The following is a 23,954-nucleotide window of genomic DNA, read 5'->3' as shown; positions in this document are numbered from 1 at the left end:
CGCTACAGAGGGTAATGCGTACGGCCCAGTACATCACTGGGGCCAAGCTTCCTGCCATCGAGGACCTCTATACCAGGCGGTGTCAGAGGTAAAAAATATTGGCCTCCCCCCCTTTGTTTTTACACTGCTGGTACTCGCTGGTTATTATCTTTGCATAGTCACTTTACCCCTACCTACATGTACAAATTACCTCGACTAACCTGTACCTCCACACATTGACTCGGTACCGGTACCCCCTGTATATAGCCTCATTATTGTTATTTTGTTGTGTTTTTCTATTTATTTTTTACTTTAGTTTATTTAGTAAATATTTTCTTAACTCTATTTTGTTAAAACTGCATTGTTGTTTAAGGGCTTGTAAGCATTTCACTGTAATGTCTACACATGTTGTATTCGGCGCATGTGACAAATAAAATTAGATTTTATTTGATCATGAGATAAATAAGTTGTGATCTCGACATAATGAGGAAAACATGTTTTTATTCATATGTCCTCTCTGGACTTCCGTATCTCTGGACTTAGTACAGACCTTCACCAGGCAGGCAAACATTTCAGTCCTTTGCTACTAGCTGTGTTCGAATACCCATACTAACATACTGTATACTACATACTTAATGAGTATGGGAACTTAATAATGATAATGAATAATAACTTAATAATGAGTAATGGGAACTTTTGGCATATTAACTATATCCATACTATGACCAATAAGCATACTACATACTCAATTTCGTCAAAATAGTATAGTTAGTGCAGTTAGTATGAGTATTCGAACACAGCTACTGTCTTTGGTTTGATTTAAAAGAATGGAAGTAGAATCGTACAACCAGGAAGTGAATTCAACCAATAGGATTTTGCAAAGCGTCCTAAACTGACGTCAACCCGGTAACGTTGAACAACCCGTAGGCTTGAAGAGAAATCTGAAAAACCGTGCTGATTTCCCGTTAATTTTAATTGTTTTAAAATACCCATCTAAAACGTGCAAACATCATGGTTTTCGATGTAAGGAGGTGAGTAAAGGACTTTGGTTCACATTTCGCATGCTTAAATGCCACTCGTAATATTTGGATTATTTTCTGTGTATGGAGAGAATCCCCTGCTATCCTCTGGTTCCGAGTTCGCTAGCCAGCAAGTTAGCGGGATGATTGTTGCTACATTGTTACAACAGTTGTTTTATTGTTACCGCGGGCAGTTGTTCACCTGCAATTTATCGCGTCAGTAGATTGTCCAAAAAGTATACCCGCTTTGCCTGAAAAGATGCCCATTCAGACGAACTATTTAGCATTTAGGCTAACCGGCTATCATTCTGAGAAACACTTATAAAGGCACCTAAACTTTTCATTGTGAAATAAAACCTAATAGGCTATTACAATACACATACGTTAAATTAAAGGCTATTGTTGTCGTATATTGTATTATTTAGGCAATATATTATTTATTTTGTAAATATCCAAATACTTTTTTCCTTTTGTTGAGCCATGAATATCAGCCATTGTTTGTGTCATTTCCTATGCTTTCTCCTACATTATGATTCTACTTCAGTGCATGAAGGAGAGATGATGAGGAATCATCTGTAGGATGTAGAGTGCTGGTTCATAATCTGCTGGACCTACAGCTCCAAGAGACTGCGGTCACACCGTAGTATGCACGGTATACCAGCCTGGTCTCATAGACTGGACGTAACATAGTAAAAGTACATCCGGGACACTCAAATTAGTATTATACGCTACATGACCAAAAGTATGTGGACTCCTGCTTGTCGAACATCTCATTCTAAAATCATTGGCATTAATATGGAAGTGGTCCCCCCTTTGCTGCTATAACAGCCTCCACTCTTCTGGGAAGGCTTTCCACTAGATGTTGGAACATTGCTGTGGGGACTTGATTCCATTCAGCCACAAGAGCATTAGTGAGGTCGGGCACTGATGTTGGGCACTGATGTTGGGCGATTAGGCCTTGGCTCGCAGTCGGCGTTCTAATTCATCCCAAAGGTGTTCAATGGGTTTAGGTCAGGGCTCTGTGCAGGCCAGTCAAGTTCTTCCACACCGTTCTCGACAAACCATTTCTGTATGGACCTCGCTTTGTGCACGGTGGCATTGTCATGCTGAAACAGGAAAGGGCCTTCCCCAAACTGTTGCCACAAAGTTGGAAGCACAGAATCGTCTAGAATGTCATTGTATGATGTAGTGTTAAGATTTCCCAGACCATTGTCCCTCCTCCACCAAACTTTACAGTTGGCACTATGTATTGGGGCAGGTAGCGTTCTCCTGGCATCCGCCAAACCCAGATTAGTCCGTCGGACTGCCAGATGGTGACGCGTGATTCATCACTCCAGAGAACGCGTTTCCACTGCTCCAGAGTCCAATGGCGGTGAGCTTTACACCACTCCAGCTGACGCTTGGCATTGTGCATGGTGATTTTAGGCTTGTGTGCGGCTGCTCGGCCATGGAAACCCATTTCATGAAGCTTCCGACGAACAGTTATTGTGCTGACGTTGCTTCCAGAGGCAGTTTGGAACTTGACGAACTGACTTGTTGGAAAGGTGGCATTCTATGACGGTGCCACGTTGAAAGTCACTGAGCTCTTCAGTAAGGCCATTCTACTGCCAATGTTTGTCTATGGAGATTGCATGGCGGTGTGCTCGATTTTATACACCTGTCAGCAACTGGTGTGGCTGAAATAGCCGAATCCACTAATTTGAAGGGGTGTCCAAATACTTTTGTATATATAGTGTATGTTACATTTGGTATAGTTATATAAAACAGATGGTTACATAAGGCTTAATAGAAAGTAGGGTGGTTGATCGGGGTGGATGGGTGGGCGTATAATGTGAAGGTCTAGCAACCCAAAGGTAGCAAGTTCGAATCTCATCACGGACAACTTTAGCATTTTACCAACTTTACAACTACTTACTACTTTTTAGCTACTTTGCAACTAATTAGCATGTTAGCTAACCCTTCCCCTAACGCTAACCTTAACCTTTTTTAGCTAACCCTTCCCCTAACCTTAACCCTTTAACCTAACTCCTAAACTTTATCCTAACCATAACCCTAATCCCTAGCCTAGCTAACGTTAGCCACCTAGCTAGAATTCGTAAAATATCGTACGAAGTGTAATTCTTAACATATTATACAAAATAAGTGATGGACATCCACAAATTAATAGATACCATACGAAATGTAACATATACTAAATGGAGTTGCTCAGATTTACGTACAGAATAATACGAAATTTTCTGAGACCAGGTTGGGTATACTGTTCCAAAGCACACAGACATTCTTTGCATACTGCTTGTCATCTGGGCTGGGATGTGCCTGGCTGCCTGAGCTGTAAGAACGGCTCCAAGTTCAGATAATCATTCCACCCCACACAATACCCCGATAAGTACATGTACTTCAGAACCTGCTGTGTTGCGTCAAGACAGTCATACCCCAAATACTCCTGCGAGACACCTCGTTATGGATCTGTCAGTGGTACTGATACTGACCCTCCTGTGAGTGGTCCTCTGTAGCTCAATTGGTAGAGCATGGCGTTTGTAACGCCAGGGTAGTGGGTTCGATCCCCGGGACCACCCATACGTAAAAATGTATGCACACATGACTGTAAGTCGCTTTGGATAAAAGCGTCTGCTAAATGGCATATTATTATTACCTCATTATGGATCTGTCAGTGGTACTGATACTGACCCACCTGTGAGACGCCTCATTATGGATCATTAGGGCAGTGTTGCCCAACTCCGGTCCTCCAGTACTACCTCCAGTACACATTTGTATTGTAGCCCTGGACAAACATACCTGATTCAACTAGTCAACTAATCATCAAGCCCTCAATGAGTTGAATCAGGTGAGTTTATCCAGGGCTACAACAAAAATGTGTACTGTTGAGGGGACTGGAGGACTGGAGCTGGGAAACACTGCTATAGGGGACCATTTTAGACAACGCCCAAACACAGTCAGCATTTGCTCTCGTTATGACCACTGTCATGGTTACACTAAGGAGATGGGGAGTTGACAGACCAAGGAAACTGGCTCTCATCAGGAGATGGGGAGTTGACAGACCCAGGAGATGGGGAGTTGACAGACCCAGGAGATGGGGAGTTGACAGACCCAGGAAACTGGCTCTCATCAGGAGATGGGGAGTTGACAGACCCAGGAAACTGGCTCTCATCAGGAGATGGGGAGTTGACAGACCCAGTAAACTGGCTGACTCATACGGAGATGGGGAGTTGACAGACCCAGGAGATGGGGAGTTGACAGACACAGGAAACTGGCTCTCATCAGGAGATGGGGAGTTGACAGACCCAGGAGATGGGGAGTTGACAGACACAGGAAACTGGCTCTCATCAGGAGATGGGGAGTTGACAGACCCAGAAAACTGTCTGACTCATCAGGAGAAAGGACAGGTCATTTACACCACCATGAGTTGATGTTTACTAAGAGTTGACAATGATCTAAAGTCTATAGACATCCGGCTACCTAGCTGCCCCACTCTACAGCCGGCTAGCTAGCTGCCCCCCTCTACATCCGGCTAGCTAGCTGCCCCCCTCTACATCCGGCTAGCTAGCTGCCCACCTCTACAGCCGGCTAGCTAGCTGCCCCACTCTACATCCGGCTAGCTAGCTGCCCCACTCTACATCCGGCTAGCTAGCTGCCCCACTCTACATCCGGCTAGCTAGCTGCCCCACTCTACATCCGGCTAGCTAGCTGCCCCACTCTACATCCGGCTAGCTAGCTGCCCCACTCTACAGCCGGCTAGCTAGCTGCCCCACTCTACATCCGGCTAGCTAGCTGCCCCACTCTACATCCGGCTAGCTAGCTGCCCCACTCTACAGCCGGCTAGCTAGCTGCCCCACTCTACAGCCGGCTAGCTAGCTGCCCCCCTCTACATCCGGCTAGCTAGCTGCACCACTCTACAGCCGGCTAGCTAGCTGCCCCACTCTAAAGCCGGCTAGCTAGCTGCCCCCCTCTACATCCGGCTAGCTAGCTGCCCCACTCTACATCCGGCTAGCTAGCTGCCCCAGAGAACTCAACATGTCAAGTGCATGTTACAAGCAGAAAAGTAAACCGTCTACTTATCAAGACAGAAAAGCGTGTTACTTGTAGCCTAGTCAGTGTATGGAGAAGCCGGAGGCGGAGCTAGCCAGCCACTTCAGAGAACGTGGGTTACTTGGCCTGGACAAGAAGCAACGGGCCATACGGGGGAGCAACGGGCCATACGGGGGAGCAACGGGCCATACGGAGAAGCAACGGGCCATACGGGGAAGCAACGGGCATACTGGGAAGCAATGGGCCATACTGGGAAGCAACGGGCCATACGGGGAAGCAACGGGCCATACGGGGAAGCAACGGGCCATACGGGGAAGCAACGGGCCATACGGGGAAGCAACGGGCCATACGGGGAAGCAACGGGCCATACGGGGAAGCAACGGGCCATACGGGGAAGCAACGGGCCATACGGGGGAGGTGTGCAGCGGACACTGTAGCCTCTGTGGTAGCCTCCTTGTATGACCTGCAGAGATGGTGGCACAACTCTGCAACCTGACTGGCGTGGTTTATCTAGAAGCTGTTTGAACATCATGATCATTACACAGGTGCACCTTGTGCTGGGGACAATAAAAGGCCACTCTAAAATGTGCAGTTTTGTCACACAATACCACATGCCACAGATGTCTCAAGTTTTGACGGAGCGTACAATTGGCATTCTGAGTGCAGGAATGTTCACCAGAGCTGTTGCCAGATAATTGAAGGTTCATTTCTCTACTATAAGCCGCCTCCAACATTGTTTTAGACAATTTGGCAGTACGTCCAACTGGCCTCACAACCACAGACCACGTGTAACCATGCCAGCCCAGGACCTCCACATCAGGCTTCTTCACCTGCCGGATTGTCTGAGACCAGCCACCCGGACAGCTGATGAAACTGAGGAGTATTTCTGTCTGTGATAAAATAGGTTTTGTGGGGAAAAACTCATTCTGATTGGCTGGGCCTGGCTCCCAAGTGGGTGGGCCTTTGCCCTCCCAGGCCTACCCATGGCTGCACCCCTGCCCAGTCGTGAAATCCATAGATTAGGGCCTAATTAATTTTTCAATTGACTGATTTCCTTATATGAACTGTATCACAGTGAAATTGTTGCATGTTGCGTTTATATATTTTTTCAGGATATTTATCTGCTTATAATTTCCAAAATCAAGAGCACAATGGCAGGAGATGTTACATGGGAGCCTTCCAGCTGCCAGGTATGTTCCATACCCATTTCTGTGTTGTCCTGGGCTTGAACCATTGTAGTCATGGCACCACACTCATTCATTGGTCCTGTTGTAGCCTAGAGCAGTGTTTCCTGATCCTGGTCATTGGTCCTGTAGTAGGCTAGAGCAGTGTTTCCTGATCCTGGTCATTGGTCCTGTTGTAGCCTAGAGCAGTGTTTCCTGATCCTGGTCATTGGTCCTGTTGTAGCCTAGAGCAGTGTTTCCTGATCCTGGTCATTGGTCCTGTTGTAGCCTAGAGCAGTGTTTCCTGATCCTGGTCATTGGTCCTGTTGTAGCCTAGAGCAGTGTTTCCTGATCCTGGTCATTGGTCCTGTTGTAGCCTAGAGCAGTGTTTCCTGATCCTGGTCATTGGTCCTGTAGTAGCCTAGAGCAGTGTTTCCTGATCCTGGTCATTGGTCCTGTAGTAGCCTAGAGCAGTGTTTCCTGATCCTGGTCATTGGTCCTGTAGTAGCCTAGAGCAGTGTTTCCTGATCCTGGTCATTGGTCCTGTTGTAGCCTAGAGCAGTGTTACCTGATCCTGGTCATTGGTCCTGTTGTAACCTAGAGCAGTGTTTCCTGATCCTGGTCATTGGTCCTGTTGTAGCCTAGAGCGGTGTTTCCTGATCCTGGTCATTGGTCCTGTTGTAGCCATAGAGCAGTGTTTCCTGATCCTGGTCATTGGTCCTGTAGTAGCCTAGAGCAGTGTTTCCTGATCCTGGTCATTGGTCCTGTTGTAGCCTAGAGCAGTGTTTCCTGATCCTGGTCATTGGTCCTGTTGTAGCCTAGAGCAGTGTTTCCTGATCCTGGTCATTGGTCCTGTAGTAGCCTAGAGCAGTGTTTCCTGATCCTGGTCATTGGTCCTGTAGTAGGCTAGAGCAGTGTTTACTGATCCTGGTCATTGGTCCTGTAGTAGCCTAGAGCAGTGTTTCCTGATCCTGGTCATTGGTCCTGTTGTAGCCTAGAGCAGTGTTTCCTGATCCTGGTCATTGGTCCTGTAGTAGCCTAGAGCAGTGTTTCCTGATCCTGGTCATTGGTCCTGTAGTAGCCTAGAGCAGTGTTTCCTGATCCTGGTCATTGGTCCTGTAGTAGCCTAGAGCAGTGTTTCCTGATCCTGGTCATTGGTCCTGTAGTAGCCTAGAGCAGTGTTTCCTGATCCTGGTCATTGGTCCTGTTGTAGCCTAGAGCAGTGTTTCCAGATCCTGGTCAATTATTCTGTTGTAGCCTAGAGCAGTGTTTCCTGATCCTGGTCATTGGTCCTGTAGTAGCCTAGAGCAGTGTTTCCTGATCCTGGTCATTGGTCCTGTTGTAGCCTAGAGCAGTGTTTCCTGATCCTGGTCATTGGTCCTGTTGTAGCCTAGAGCAGTGTTTCCTGATCCTGGTCATTGGTCCTGTTGTAGCCTAGAGCAGTGTTTCCTGATCCTGGTCATTGGTCCTGTTGTAGCCTAGAGCAGTGTTTCCTGATCCTGGTCATTGGTCCTGTTGTAGCCTAGAGCAGTGTTTCCTGATCCTGGTCATTGGTCCTGTAGTAGCCTAGAGCAGTGTTTCCTGATCCTGGTCATTGGTCCTGTTGTAGCCTAGAGCAGTGTTTCCTGATCCTGGTCATTGGTCCTGTTGTAGCCTAGAGCAGTGTTTCCTGATCCTGGTCATTGGTCCTGTTGTAGCCTAGAGCAGTGTTTCCTGATCCTGGTCATTGGTCCTGTTGTAGCCTAGAGCAGTGTTTCCTGATCCTGGTCATTGGTCCTGTTGTAGCCTAGAGCAGTGTTTCCTGATCCTGGTCATTGGTCCTGTAGTAGCCTAGAGCAGTGTTTCCTGAAGGAGTGCACATTCTTCTTTTTGTCCTAACACTACACAGCTGATACAAATTATCAACGTATCAAGCGTTGATGATTTGATTCAGATGTGGAGTGCTAAGTTAAAAACCCTTTGGGTCCCCGGGACCCGGATTGGTCCCTAGGACCAGGATTGAGAAACAGGTTGGAGAGGCAGACCACCAGCTGGAAGGTTGCTGGTTTAAGCCCCGGGCCGAGCAACACAAAAATGGGAATGGAACTGAACTGGCAGCTGGAAGGCTGCTGGTCATTGATCCCATGTACCATCTGCTGCCATTGTGCCCTTGAGCAGGGCACCTAACCCCCCACATTTGCTCTCCATCCTGGGGCTCTGCACCGCTGCTGACCCTGTGTCAACTAGTGTGTATCTGTTGGTTGAGAAAGGGAGAAGACACATTTTCCATTCTAACCAAAGGATGAAATTCCTCTTTGGAGTCATCCATGTCTTTATCCTGGATGTTGTCCATCAAGGGAGGGATAGACTGCCATGACAACACTAGCTGCTTCCTCATGTAGTCCACTGATAGACTGCCATGACAACACTAGCTGCTTCCCCATGTAGTCCACTGATAGACTGCCATGACAACACTAGCTGCTTCCCCATGTAGTCCACTGATAGACTGCCATGACAACACTAGCTGCTTCCCCATGTAGTCCACTGATAGACTGCCATGACAACACTAGCTGCTTCCCCATGTAGTCCACTGATAGACTGCCATGACAACACTAGCTGGTTCCCCATGTAGTCCGCTGATATACTGCCATGACAACACTAGCTGCTTCCCCATGTAGTCCACTGATAGACTGCCATGACAACACTAGCTGCTTCCCCATGTAGTCCACTGATAGACTGCCATGACAACACTAGCTGCTTCCCCATGTAGTCCACTGATAGACTGCCATGACAACACTAGCTGCTTCCCCATGTAGTCCACTGATAGACTGCCATGACAACACTAGCTGCTTCCCCATGTAGTCCACTGATAGACTGCCATGACAACACTAGCTGCTTCCCCATGTAGTCCACTGATAGACTGCCATGACAACACTAGCTGCTTCCCCATGTAGTCCACTGATAGACTGCCATGACAACACTAGCTGCTTCCCCATGTAGTCCACTGATAGACTGCCATGACAACACTAGCTGCTTCCCCATGTAGTCCACTGATAGACTGCCATGACAACACTAGCTGCTTCCCCATGTAGTCCACTGATATACTGCCATGACAACACTAGCTGCTTCCCCATGTAGTCCACTGATAGACTGCCATGACAACACTAGCTGCTTCCCCATGTAGTCCACTGATAGACTGCCATGACAACACTAGCTGGTTCCCCATGTAGTCCACTGATAGACTGCCATGACAACACTAGCTGCTTCCCCATGTAGTCCACTGATATACTGCCATGACAACACTAGCTGCTTCCCCATGTAGTCCACTGATATACTGCCATGACAACACTAGCTGCTTCCCCATGTAGTCCACTCCAGGAACAATATGTCTGCCATCAAGCATTATTGTCTGACACATTAGATTCCCCGGCACAGGCCTTTGTTGAAATATATCAGCACAATGTTGATGGGACACATTTCACTTTGATTATAACCCACAGACCGCTAAGATGAATATGAGTTGTTAGCCTCAGCAGCCGATAGTGTGTGGGTGTAGTGTGTGGGTGTAGTGTGTGGGTGTAGTGTGTGTGGGTGTAGTGTGTGGGTGTAGTGTGTGTGGGTGTAGTGTGTGGGTGTAGTGTGTGGGTATAGTGTGTGGGTGTTCATGCACTATTGGCTGCCAAGGCTGTGGTCCTCTGTAGCTCAGCTGGTAGAGCACGGCGCTTGTAACGCCAGGGTAGTGGGTTCGATCCCCGGGACCACCCATACACAAAAAATGTATGCACGCATGACTGTAAGTCGCTTTGGATAAAAGCGTCTGCTAAATGGCTTATTATTATTATAATTATTATTATTATAGGTTAATGAATTGTCTAAAGCCAAATCGTCCTCTAAAGCCTTGTGCACACTGGCAGTTTGAAGTGACTCAAATCCAATTTTTTTGCATATCCGATTCGAATCTGTTCTTTCTCCTGCAGTCTGAACAGCCCAAAAGCACATGGAATCGGATATTTCACCCAACATCTCAAACCACCTTCATAGGTGGTTTCAAGTCGGATACAAATCTGATTCCTGGCCATGCAACTAGTCTGAACGGTCAGATCTGATTTATTTGCTTTCAAGTGGTTTTTAGACTGTTATTTGGCATATGTTGTTGCTAGCTAGCTACTCTGTTGACAGTTTGACAAGAACATGTGGTAGCTAACTAGCTTGTTAATTGTTTACAAAGAAATTAGTGAATGTGCTAGAAAGCTAAACAGCTAGCTAGCTAGTTGACTGTTGTGGCTAGCCAAAAAGGACTAGTTTTGAAAGTTGGATCATCTTTGTGGCTTTAGAAGTGTTCTTACGCTATGATTATGAACATTCAAAGCAACTGGGAAACGTCCAGTGCAGGCATTGTCGTCACCTTAGCTTGCTACTAGGAAGCACAAGCACCACCACCAATCAGCCTACACCACTGCGCTCACACCCGTCATTACTATGACAACTAGCGTAGCCATGTCATCAATTGACTGCTGTCTGAACACACACAAATCCGAATGGTCACTTACAGCTTGCTGTTTGGACAGTCTATTCCGAAACGGATTTGAGCATTAAGGCCTGCAGTATGAACACGGTTTAAGTTACTTGTCTTCATCAGTGTTTACTGGACAGATATACAAATGGCACTTTCACCTAGCAGTAATAGATACATAAGGCGTGTGATTATGGCGTTTTCAATTGAAACTGTGTATGTATAGAGCAACATCCTATTTTCTATGTTCTCTGGCTGAGTGGCTTTCACGGGCACGAGCACCGCAGACCGCTCCACCTATCTGTCTTGTTTCTGTAATACAATGAGGCAAGACCAGACCTGGGAGAGGAGAGTGATGTGAAGAGGGAACGGGGCAGTGAGAGAGCGAGAAGGAGGGAGGGTAGAAACTATCCTCTACCACACCACAGGAGTTAATGATGTTGATGATCCAGATTAGGAAAGCATTGAGAAACAGGAAGTCTGTCATCCTCTGGTCTGTCACCTTGTACAGAACACTGAGTACAGTACAGCCCGCTGACCCACTACCACACCACAGGGGTTAGTTACAGTGCATTCGGAAAGTATTCAGACCCCTTGACTTTTTCCACATTTTTGTTACGTTACAGCCTTATTCTAAAATGGATTTAAAACATGTTTTTCCTCAATCTACACACAATACCCAATAATGACAAAGCAAAAACAGGTTTTTAGAAATTGTTGCACATTTATAAAATAAAAAAATAATAACTCAAATATCACATTTACATAAGTATTCAGACCCTTTACTCAGTACTTTGTTGAAGCACCTTTGGCAGCGATTACAGCCTTGAGTCTTCTTGGGTATGACGCTACAAGCTTGGCACACCTGTATTTGGGGAGTTTCTCCCATTCTTCTCTGCAGATACTCTCAAGCTCTGTCAGGTTGGATGGGGAGCATCGCTGCACATCTATTTTCAAGTCTCTCCAGAGATGTTCGATTGGGTTCAAACTCGGGCTCTGGCCGGGCCACTCAAGGACATTCAGAGACTTGTCCCGAAGCCTCTCCTGCGTTGTCTTGGCTGTGTGCTTAGGGTCGTTGTCCTGTTGGAAGGTGAACCTTCGCCCCAGTCTGAGGTCCTGAACGCTCTGGAGCAGGTTTTCATCAAGGATCTCTCTGTACTTTGCTCCGTTCATCTTTCCCTCGATCCTGACTAGTCTCCCAGTCCCTGCCACTGAAAACCATCCCCACATCATGATGCTGCCACCACCATGATTCACCGTAGGGATGGTGCCAGGTTTCCTCCAGACATGACGCTTGGCATTCAGGCCAAAGAGTTCAATCTTGGTTTCATCAGACCAGAGAATCTTGTTCCTTTAGGTGCCTTTTGGCAAACTCCAAGTGGGCTGTCGTGCCTTTTACTGAGGAGTGGCTTCCGTCTGGCCACTCTACCATAAAGGCCTGATTGGTGGAGTGCTGCAGAGATGGTTGTCCTTCTCCCATCTCCACAGAGGAACTCTGGAGCTCTGTCAGAGTGACCATCGGCTTCTTGGTCACCTCCCTGATCAAGGCCCTTTTCTCCTGATTGCTCAGTTTGGCCGGGCGGCCAGCTCTAGGAAGAGTCTTGGTGGTTCCAAACGTCTTCTATTTAAGAATGATGGTGGCCACTGTGTTCTTGGGGACCTTCAATGCTGCAGACATTTTTTGGTACCCTTCCCCAGATCTGTGCCTCGACACAGTCCTGTCTAAGAGCTCTATGGACAATTCCTTCGACATCATGGCTTGGTTTTTGCTCTGACATGTACTTTCAACTGTGGGACCTTATATAGACAGGAGTGAGCCTTTCCAAATAATTTCCAATCAATCGAATTTACCACAGGTGGAGCTCAATTTCGAGTCTCATAGCAAAAGGTCTGAATACTTATGTAAATAAGGTATTATTTTGTGTAGATTGAGTATTAAAAAAAAATCATTTTTAGAATAAAGCTGTAAAGTAACAAAATGTGTAAAAGGTCAAGGGGTCTGAAAACTTTCTGAATGCGCTGTAGTTAGTTCGTTAGCCTAGGGGTAGAGAAGAGGAAGGTAGGTAGGGGGACTATGAGGATGGGTGAGGTAACACACAGAACGTCCTGATGTGTCGTTGTGACTTTAGTTTTAGTAGCAAATTAGCAACTAAACAATGAGGCCAATGCTGGCCCAACTAGACACATCATCCTGTACAATGAGGCCAATGCTGGCCCAACTGGACACATCTTCCTGTACAATGAGGCCAATGCTGGCCCAACTAGACACATCTTCCTGTACAATGAGGCCAATGCTGAATGGTGTGAGATGGTGTGTGTGGCTGTGTTTTCCATGTGTCTGTGTGTGTCTGTGTGTGTTTGGGGTTAATAGTTCATTGATAGGGTCAGAGTTCAGGGGCAGGAATGTGTGTGGCTGTCTGGGTCTGTTTGTCATGGCTGTGTTCCAGAGCTAACATTCCGCTGCTCCTCAGTAATGCTGCAAAGCATTCTGCAAACTAAATGTGCTCAGAATCCCCTCTCTCTCTAATAACTCAAGCATAGATTGGTCACTTTTTTGTCTAATATGGCACACAGAAACTAGAGGCTATGAGTAACTTGGTCAAAAAGAATGGCAGCGATTGGCCTATAGGTGGCGCTGTTATAAGCAGTCTCACTGAAACCCTCATATCCAAATTTGAACCAGAAGTGGTTTCTAAATATCCAAATTCGGCATGTAGGCCCATGGTACATGTCTTAACTTTATTTAATTTAAATTAAAATGTTAAACTTAGTTTGAGAAAAACTAAGATTGGTCAAAACATGGCTGAGTTATTGACAAATAAAAAATCTGATTTTACGTATCCATTTAAACCACTGTAAATCCACTCCAATCGAATCCACTTGTCGTCTCTATCATGGACGTCCCTAAGACGAACCACACGGCATTTGGTATTGATATCTCTAAAAACAAGGGAACTATTAACAACTCTTTCTTTGCATATGTAACGCTAATGCTCAAAATCATCTGCATCTTCTCCTTATGAACCATACCTCAGATTCATCCAGATTTAGTATTTAGAGGTTTAATGTTTTTGAGAAAAAATATTTTATTCGGGAAAATGAGATCCCAGAAGTCCTGCCGCTTGCTCAGTCAGCATATATATAACTAAATACATGAAGTAATGCCTTTTAAGAATGATTACCTGCTGCATTCCAACCGACAGCACTAGACTAAACTTCACTTTTTTTAGTAATTTAGCAGACGCTCTTATCCAGAGCGACTTACAGGAGCAATTAGGGTTAAGTGCCTTGCTCAAGGGCACACTGACAGATTTTTCACCTAGTTGGCTAGGGGATTAGAACCAGCGACCTTTCGGTTACTGGCACAACGCTCTTAACCACTAAGCTACCTGCCTCCTACATGCTACACTTGCGTCATGCTTGTGGTATTGAGAGATAAACATGGTAACGCTCTCACGGATTGCACATAAAGGAAGATCGTTCCTACATGATAGAGTGCTTGCTTTTGTTATCCAACTGATCTTGTGTTCTTTCTGTCCTCTTGTGAACCCCGTTCATTGCTGCTGCAGCTATATTTGACTTTTTCTAACCGCTCCCTCTTTCTTTCTCTTCCATTAGGTTGGATATCTACAGGAAAGTACCCAAAGACCTGACCCAGCCCACGTACACAGGAGCTGTGGGTGAGTAGCCCTTCACACACACCTCATGGTTCAACTAGTCTACTCACCTGTCAGAGTGCAGCTACAGTGAGGGGAAAAAAGTATTTGATTCCCTGCTGATTTTGTACGTTTGCCCACTGACAAAGACATGATCAGTCTATAATTTTAATGGTAGGTTTATTTGAACAGTGAGAGACAGAATAACAACAAAGAAATCCAGAAAAACGTATGTCAAAAATGTTATAAATTGATTTGCATTTTAATGAGGGAAATAAGTATTTGACCCCTCTGCAAAACATGACTTAGTACTTGGTGGCAAAACCCTTGTTGGCAATCACAGAGGTCAGACGTTTCTTGTAGTTGGCCACCAGGTTTGCACACATCTCAGGAGGGATTTTGTTCCACTCCTCTTTGCAGATCTTCTCCAAGTCATTAAGGTTTCGGGGCTGACGTTTGAAAAACTCAAACCTTCAGCTCCCTCCACACATTTTCTATGGGATTAAGGTCTGGAGACTGGCTAGGCCACTCCAGGACCTTAATGTGCTTCTTCTTGAGCCACTACTTTGTTGCCTTGGCCATGTGTTTTGGGTCATTGTCATGCTGGAATACCCATCCATGACCCATTTTCAATGCCCTGGCTGAGGGAAGGAGGTTCTCACCCAAGATGGCCCCGTCCATCGTCCCTTTGATGCGGTGAAGTTGTCCTGTCCCCTTAGCAGAAAAACACCCCCAAAGCATAATGTTTCCACCTCCATGTTTGACGGTGGGGATGGTGTTCTTGGGGTCATAGGCAGCATTCCTCCTCCTCCAAACAGGCGAGTTGAGTTGATGCCAAAGAGCTCCATTTTGGTCTCATCTGACCACAACACTTTCACCCAGTTCTCCTCTGAATCATGGAGATGTTAATTGGCAAACTTCAGACGGCCATGTATATGTGCTTTCTTGAGCAGGTGGACCTTGCGGGCGCTGCAGGATTTCAGTCCTTCACGGCGTAGTGTGTTACCAATTGTTTTCTTGGTAACTATGGTCCCAGCTGCCTTGAGATCATTGACTAGATCCTCCCGTGTAGTTCTGGGCTGATTCCTCACCGTTCTCATGATCATTGCAACTCCACGAGGTGAGATCTTGCATGGAGCCCCAGGCCGAGGAAGATTGACAGTTCTTTTGTGTTTCTTCCATTTGCGAATAATCGCACCAACTGTTGTCACCTTCTCACCAAGCTGCTTGGCGATGGTCTTGTAGCCCATTCCAGCCTTGTGTAGGTCTACAATCTTGTCCCTGACATCCTTGGAGAGCTCTTTGGTCTTGGCCATGGAATCTGATTGATTGATTGCTTCTATGGACAGGTGTCTTTTATACAGGTAACAAACTGAGATTAGGAGCACTCCCTTTAAGAGTGTGCTCCTAATCTCAGCTCGTTACCTGTATAAAAGACACCTGGGAGCCAGAAATCTTTGATTGAGAGGGGGCCAAATACTTATTTCCCTCATTAAAATGCAAATCAATTCATAACATTTTTGACATGCGTTTTTCTGGATTTTGTTGTTGTTATTCTGTCTCTCACTGTTCAAATAAATCTACCATTAAAATTATAGAATGATCATTGGGCAAACGTACAAAATCAGTTTTTTTTTTAAAGGCAGTAAATGAGGCTGAATGAACTGTTTCGCTGCCAGACAAAATCAGCAGGGGATCAAATACTTTTTTCCCTCACTGTATGTACCTGTCACCTCATGGTTCAGCTAGTCTACTCACCTGTCAGAGTGCAGGTATGTACCTGTCACCTCATGGTTCAACTAGTCTACTCACCTGTCAGAGTACAGGTATGAACCTGTCACCTCATGGTTCAACTAGTCTGATCACCTGTCAGAGTACAGGTATGTACCTGTCACCTCATGGTTCAGCTAGTCTACTCACCTGTCAGGTATGTACCTGTCATAGTAAAGATACTGACCTACTCCAGGAACGTCTCCATTAGGTAGGTGCAGTCGCACCCATGATTTTAGAGGGGGGCATGAAGCACGTGAGGATGGAGGGGGGTTGAATTTTTAAAACTCCAGAAACAGCTTTTGCCTGCAATCTAGCGTCATAATCATTATGCCTAATTCTATGTCAAAAATATATATATTTACCCACGAGCCACTGCGGCCATCACTCTCTCAGCTTTGATGGGCCACAAATAAAACCGTGGCTCGTGGGTCTATAACCACATCCATAACCCCCCCACCCCCACCTTGCGAGCAAAACATTTTAGCTGCCCCCCTCGTGACAGCAAAGAGAACCATTTTTAGTTTAAAAGTTAATTTCCTGCAATTCTACACATTTTGAAATAGGGTGGAGGCAAATGTTTGCAGTTTTTAATATGATAACTAATTCGACCATGCTTACTACAAGTTTAGATAGCTGGCCACTAGACTAATTTACCAATCAACATTACATTTTCGCTGACCTGGGCTAATTGAGTAACTGCTGATAATTGGACCTTGTGTATTCTATTATTCTAGCTCTCAACAGGAAGTTGGTCCACGGGCAAAAGGGGGCTGCAGTTACCCCTCCCTGCTCTACACGCTCTCTCCTCCTCCGCTGACGATATCTAGCGTCCTGCCCAGTCAGCTCTGGGGGGGGGGGGTACAGGGTAGGGTAGGGGAGGGGAGGGAATGGCCGGCAGGGATGTAGCTCAGTTGGTAGAGCATGGCGTTTGCAACGGCAGGGTTGTGGGTTCGATTCCCACGGGGGGTATGATTTTTTTTTTTTTATAATAATAATGTATGCATTCACTACCTGTAAGTCGCTCTGGATAAGAGTGTCTGCTAAATGACTAACATGTAAATGTACTCTTTGCCTGGTCCAGTCACGTGCCCCTTCAGATTTGTACTGTTTTAACATTTTCAGATGTTAAATTAATTACTGAACTTACTTTTTAAGCACACGTGCATGATGCCATTGGGTAGGTGGATACCATTACTCAGGTGAAACGTAACCACGTGTAAGAGAATGTTAATGATTAATTGTGCCCCGCCCCCTCAGCCCTCAGGCATTCTAGAACTGTCAGTCAGTCCTCTGGAATCCAGTGGAATCTTTGTTTCGTTGTTGTATCATGTTGTTTTCCTGTCCGTCACCAGGCTGTCACCGTGTCTGACTGTGATTACACACTGGGATTACTAGGAGATCAACTATGTGGTTGTTTTGTTTCAGTTTCCTAATCATGACCAATATTGATTCATCATTGGCCCATCCCTGATGATATCATGGGAAGATCTTAGGGGTGAACTTTGACATTCAAATGTATTTATAAAGCCCTTTTTACATCAGCAGATGTCACAAAGTGCTATACAGAAACCCTGCCTAAAACCCCAAACAGCAGCAATGCAGATGTAGAAGCACAGTGGCTAGGAAAAACTCACTAGAAAGGCAGGAACCTAGGAAGAAACCTAGAGAGGAACCAGGCTCTGAGGGGTGGCCAGTCCTCTTCTGGCTGTGCCGGGGGGAGATTATAACAGTATATGGCCATTAAGGCCAGATTTTTCTCCAAGATGTTCAAACGTTCATAGATGACCAGCAGGGTCAAATATAATAACAGTGGTTGTAGAGGTTGCAACAGGTCAGTACATCAGGAGTAAATGTCACTTGGCTTTTCATAGCCGGGCATTTAGAGTTCGAGACAGCAGGTGCGGTAGAGAGAGAGAGTTGAAAACAGCAGGTCCGGGACAAGATAGCACGTCCGGTGAACAGGTCAGGGTTCCATAGCCGCAGGCAGAACAGTTAAAACTGGAACGACCAGGTGGACTGGGGACAGCCAGGAGTCATCAGGCCAGGTAGTCCTGAGGCATGGTCCTAGGGCTCAGGTCCTCCGGGAGGGGAGGGAGAGAGGACCAGGTGGACTGGGGACAGCCAGGAGTCATCCGGCCAGGTAGTCCTGAGGCATGGTCCTAGGGCTCAGGTCCTCCGGGAGGGGAGGGAGAGAGGACCAGGTGGACTGGGGACAGCCAGGAGTCATCAGGCCAGGTAGTCCTGAGGCATGGTCCTAGGGCTCAGGTCCTCCGGGAGGGGAGGGAGAGAGGACCAGGTGGACTGGGGACAGCCAGGAGTCATCAGGCCAGGTAGTCCTGAGGCATGGTCCTAGGGCTCAGGTCCTCCGGGAGGGGAGGGAGAGAGGACCAGGTGGACTGGGGACAGCCAGGAGTCATCAGGCCAGGTAGTCCTGAGGCATGGTCCTAGGGCTCAGGTCCTCCGGGAGGGGAGGGAGAGAGGACCAGGTGGACTGGGGACAGCCAGGAGTCATCAGGCCAGGTAGTCCTGAGGCATGGTCCTAGGGCTCAGGTCCTCCGGGAGGGGAGGGAGAGAGGACCAGGTGGACTGGGGACAGCCAGGAGTCATCAGGCCAGGTAGTCCTGAGGCATGGTCCTAGGGCTCAGGTCCTCCGGGAGGGGAGGGAGAGAGGACCAGGTGGACTGGGGACAGCCAGGAGTCATCAGGCCAGGTAGTCCTGAGGCATGGTCCTAGGGCTCAGGTCCTCCGGGAGGGGAGGGAGAGAGAGAGAGAATTAGAGGGAGCATACTTAAATTCACACAGGACACCAGATAAGACAGGAGAATAACACCAGATATAACAGACTGACCCTAGTCCCCCGGCACATAGACTGTTGCAGCATAGATACTGGAGGTTGAGACGGGGGGGTCGGGAGACACTGTGGCCCCGTCCGACGATGCCCCCGGACAGGGCCAACCAGGCAGGATATAACCCCACCCACTTTGCCAAAGCACAGCCCCCACACCACCAGAGGGATATCAACAGACCACCAACCTACTACCCTGAGACAAGGCTGAGTATAGCCCACCAACCTACTACCCTGAGACAAGGCTGAGTATAGCCCACCAACCTACTACCCTGAGACAAGGCTGAGTATAGCCCACCAACCTACTACCCTGAGACAAGGCTGAGTATAGCCCACCAAGTATAGCCGATGAAGATCTCCTCCACCGCATTGCCCTCTGACTCACTGGAGGCAGGTCACATTCTTATTTTACATTTTACATTTTAGTCATTTAGCAGACGTTCTTATCCAGAGCGACTTACAGTTAGTGAGTGCATACATTTTTCATACATTTATTCATACGATTTTCATACTAGCCCCCCGTGGGAATCGAACCCACAACCCTGCCGTTGCAAGCGCCATGCTCTACCAACTGAGCTACAAGAGGAGCCCTTATGATGTCATAGAGACTGAGTGAGTCTCTCCAGGTCTTGCCCAACTCCATATTGAACCCTGACCCCTAGCCCCTACAGAATGTACTCAGAGTGGCACCCCTAGTCTCTTTGTGAAGACTAAAAGCTATTTAATAAGTGTAAAGAAATATGGCACAGATGTAATTTATTATACCAGATGGTACCATATTGATACCGTAGTATTGCTTATACTTACAGTAGCCATTCCTTTCATATGCTACTGTCTAGGGGTTCAGTTAGTTGTTGTTTTCCTCTGAACAGGTAGACCACAGTGAACCTCCTACAGCCCCTCCTCTCCCCCCTACAGACCCTCCTCTCCCCCCTACAGACCCTCCTCTCCCCCCTACAGACCCTCCTCCCTCCTCTCCCCCCAACATACCCTCCTCTCTCCTCTCCCCCCTACAGACCCTCCCCTCTCCTCTCCCCCCTACAGACCCTCCCCCCTCCTCTCCCCCCTACAGACCCTCCCCTCTCCTCTCCCCCCTACAGACCCTCCTCTCTCCTCTCCCCCCTACAGACCCTCCCCCCTCCTCTCCCCCCTACAGACCCTCCTCTCCCCCCTACAGACCCTCCCCCCTCCTCTCCCCCCTACAGACTCTCCTCCCTCCTCTCCCCCCTACAGACCCTCCTCCCCCCCCCCCCCAACAGACCCTCCCCCCTCCTCTCCCCCCTACAGACCCTCCTCTCCCCCCTGAAGGTCACCACATTGTGTTCTCTGGAGCTGGATGCCAGTGGGTTCAGTCCCCATGAGGGTATTTTACTGATTTAAATAAATACTACCCATGTTCGGTTAGTTTCATCAGTCCCAAAGTTAGCCAACAAACAACTCCAACACAAATACGTGATACATGAATACTTTATGGTGCCAAAATATGGGTCAATAGATATTCCTTGGGCAGCCAAGTTGAATGAATTAAAAACGTTCTGTGTAAAAGAGCTTTAGTTTTCCCACCATAAGCCAGACGATCAGACCTATAACTTGAGCCTAGATTTCACCACAGACGTTAACACGACATTTACTTTATAACCAGAAGTGTAGAACTTACACCTACTGTCGTCGTGTCAACACGGGAACATTTAGTTACACTGTGTCACCAGTGTTGAGCTCTGATTTCAATATTTCACTACTGAGATCAGATTCCACTAGCTGACATCACTAACATGATTCCTCTCTCCTTCCATAGTGAAGACCTACACACGCTCACACACACCCGCATTCATACACACGTCTTGGAAGGTAGAGCAAAGATCACCTGTCCCGTAATGAACCTGGATGACTGCTCTAGCTATGTGTTAGAGTAGCTGATATCATTCTATTGTTTTGTCTTAGTTAAACATTACCTTTTTTAATGTAAATATTTAGAACACACACACACACCTTTTTAGAACACCACAGGACAGCTCGTCCAATGACGTTGCTCAACCACAAGGTCACATGACCCGGTGAGTACCTAGGAGACTCGCCACGTAAACAAGCTTCACCTTGCTGAGAAAGAGCTCTCCCCGTGACTCACCGTCAGACTGCGGTCATGTGGTCTCCATGGTAACATGAGAACACCGGGTAGACACCTGGGCTGAGTCCCAAGTGGAACCCTATGCCCTACATAGTGAGCCCTATCGGGTCAAAAGTAGTGCGCTGTATAGGGAATAGGGTTTCATTTTGGAGGTGGGTCAGGTCAGTTCCGTCCTGTATTTAACTTTATCAACACAGGATGTTGTTACATGTAAATATGGAGGTCAGTATCAGCGGATTGGTCCAGGGTTCTTCAATAGGCGGCCTGTGGGTCATTTTATTTGGCCCGCCCCCATTTTTCTGAGCAAAGAAATAACTATGTGTATACATTATAAATATGCAGTGCAATCGGAAAGTATTCAGACCCTTTGACTTTCCCCATTTTGTTACGTTACAGCCTTATTAAAAATGAATAAAATTGTCTGTTTTTTCTCATCAATCTACAAACAATACCCCATAATGACAAAGCAAAAACAGGTTTTTAGAAATGTTTGCAAATGTATAAAAAATAAAAAACTGAAATCACATTTACATGAGTATTCAGACCCTTTACACAGTACTTTGTTGAAGCACCTTTGGCAGCGATTACAGCCTTGAGTCTTCTTGGGCTTGGCACACCTGTATTTGGGGAGTTTCTCCTGCATCATCTTGGCTGTGTGCTTAGGGTCGTTGTCCTGTTGGAAGGTGAACCTTTGCCCCAGTCTGAGGTCTTGAGCGCTCTGGAGCAGGTTTTCATCAAGGATCTCTCTGTACTTTGCTCCGTTCATCTTTCCCTCGATCCTGACTAGTCTTCCAGTCCCTGCCGCTGAAAAACATCCCCACAGCATGATGCTGCCACCACCATGATTCACCGTAGGGATGGTGCCAGGTTTCCTCCAGACATGACGCTTGGCATTCAGGCCAAAGAGTTCAATCTTGGTTTCATCAGACCAGAGAATCTTGTTTCTCATTGTCTGAGAGTCCTTTAGGTGCCTTTTAGCAAACTCCAAGCGGGCTGTCATGTGCCTTTTACTGAGGAGTGGCTTCCGTCTGGCCACTCTACCATAAAGGCCTGATTGGTGGAGTGCTGCAGAGATGGTTGTTCTTCTGGAAGGTTCTCCCATCTCCACAGAGGAACTCTGGAGCTCGGTCAGAGTGACCATCGGGTTCTTGGTCACCTCCCTGACCAAGGCCCTTCTCCCCCGATTGCTCAGTTTGGCCGGGCGGCCAGCTCTAGGAAGAGTCTTGGTGGTTCGAAACTTCTTCCATTTAAGAATAATGGAGGCCACTGTGTTCTTGGGGACCTTCAATGCTGCAGACATTTTTTGGTACCCTTGCCCAGATCTGTGCCTCAACACAATCCTGTCACAGAGCTCTACAGACAATTCCATCGACCTCATGGCTTGGTTTTTGCTCTGACATGCACTGTCAACTGTGGGACCTTATATAGACAGGTGTGTGCCTTTCCAAATCATGTCCAATCAATTGGAGTTACCACAGGTGGACTCCAATCAAGTTGTAGAAACATCTCAAGGATGATCAATTGAAACAGGATGCACCTGAGCCTCATAGCAAAGGGTCTTAATACTTATGTAAATAAGGTATTTCTGTTTTTTATTTGGAATACATTTGCAAAAATGTCTAAACCTGTTTTCGCTTTGTCATTATGGGGTATTGTGTGTAGATTGATGAGGAAAATAATTAATTTAATCCATTTTAGAATAAGGCTGTAACGTAACAAAATGTGGAAAAGTCAAGGGGTCTGAATACTTTCCGAATGCACTGTACACGGTAGTGATGATGATCGAAGAAAATTCTCTCAGGAGATGATGGGGTCGGCATTTGATGGTAAGGTATTCCAGATTGGGAGAACAAAAGGCCTTGAGTTCCTGGTACATTACCACAATCACATTCTTCCTGTCCACACGATGGACGGAGAACCCTATTGGCTGAATGGATGTGGACAATATATTCAGATAGAGCCATGATTCTGTAAAACAGAAAATGTTACAGTCCCTGATATCTCTCTGGAAGGAGATCCTCGCCCTGAGCTCGTCTACTTTATTGTCCAGGGACTGAACGTTAGCGAGTAATATACTCTGAATCAGTGGATGGTATGATGCCTGTCTGGCTAGTGCCCAACTTCTTCTTCCTCTTCTCCATCCCTCGGGTCAAACAAAAGATCCAGGTCAGGGAAGTCGAATTTCTGGTGAGTGACAGCCAATCTAATATCTCAGTTATTTTCAGCTGTAGGTAATAATACAAGAAACATTCTGAGCAAATAATGTACGAAAAAACATTTTTAAAAACAATAATACTGCAATAATATTATAATAATAATAATAATGCTAGGAGCTAGAAACAGGGGGACTTTTTCCCGACATACAACACAACTGATTGGCTCAAATGCATTAAGAAGGAAAGAAATTCCACAAATTGAATAACTGGCAAGAAGAGCAAGAGGACCATTCCCATGCTGCCAAAGGTACAGAGGCAGGATGGGATGGCTGGGGGTGGGGTGGGGTGGGTGTAGGCTCTCTTGAACAGAGAAAGGTAATGTAATGTACACTACCGGTCAAAAGTTTGTGAACACCTACTCATTCAAGGGTTGTTCTTTATTTTGACTATTTTCTACATTGTAGAATTATAGTGAAGATATCAGAACTATGAAATAACACATATGGAATCATGTTGTAACCAAAAAAGTGTTAAACAAAGCAAAATATATTTTATATTTGAAATTCTTCAAATAGCCTCCCTTTGCCTTGATGACAGCTTTGCACACAAAACTAAACTAAAAACCTGTTTTCGCTTTGTCATTATGGGGTATTGTGTATAGATTGATTGAGGGGGAAAAAACTATTTAATCCATTTTAG

At 46.5% G+C, this 23,954-nt stretch overlaps 1 protein-coding gene across 1 annotated transcript in view; it reads left to right on the top strand.

Annotated features, from left to right (window-relative positions):
* Positions 1 to 578: 578 nt before the first annotated feature.
* The window catches only part of LOC311107279 (endoplasmic reticulum-Golgi intermediate compartment protein 1-like), a gene marked incomplete at its 3' end in the record, with an annotated part of 41,382 nt that continues 18,006 nt past the window's right edge, over positions 579 to 23,954 (top strand). The window contains exons 1-2 of the mRNA XM_084149759.1: positions 579 to 1,010; positions 14,319 to 14,380. Of these exons, the coding sequence (XP_084005885.1) occupies positions 991 to 1,010; positions 14,319 to 14,380 (82 nt within the window). The 5' untranslated portion in view covers positions 579 to 990. The remainder of the gene's footprint in view (positions 1,011 to 14,318; positions 14,381 to 23,954) is intronic.

This window comes from Coregonus lavaretus (assembly GCF_964263955.1).
Source record: "Coregonus lavaretus genome assembly, chromosome: 32".
Taxonomy (NCBI): domain Eukaryota; kingdom Metazoa; phylum Chordata; class Actinopteri; order Salmoniformes; family Salmonidae; genus Coregonus; species Coregonus lavaretus.
Note: the sequence above shows the minus strand (reverse complement) of the source record. Positions and strands in the feature narration are given on the sequence as shown.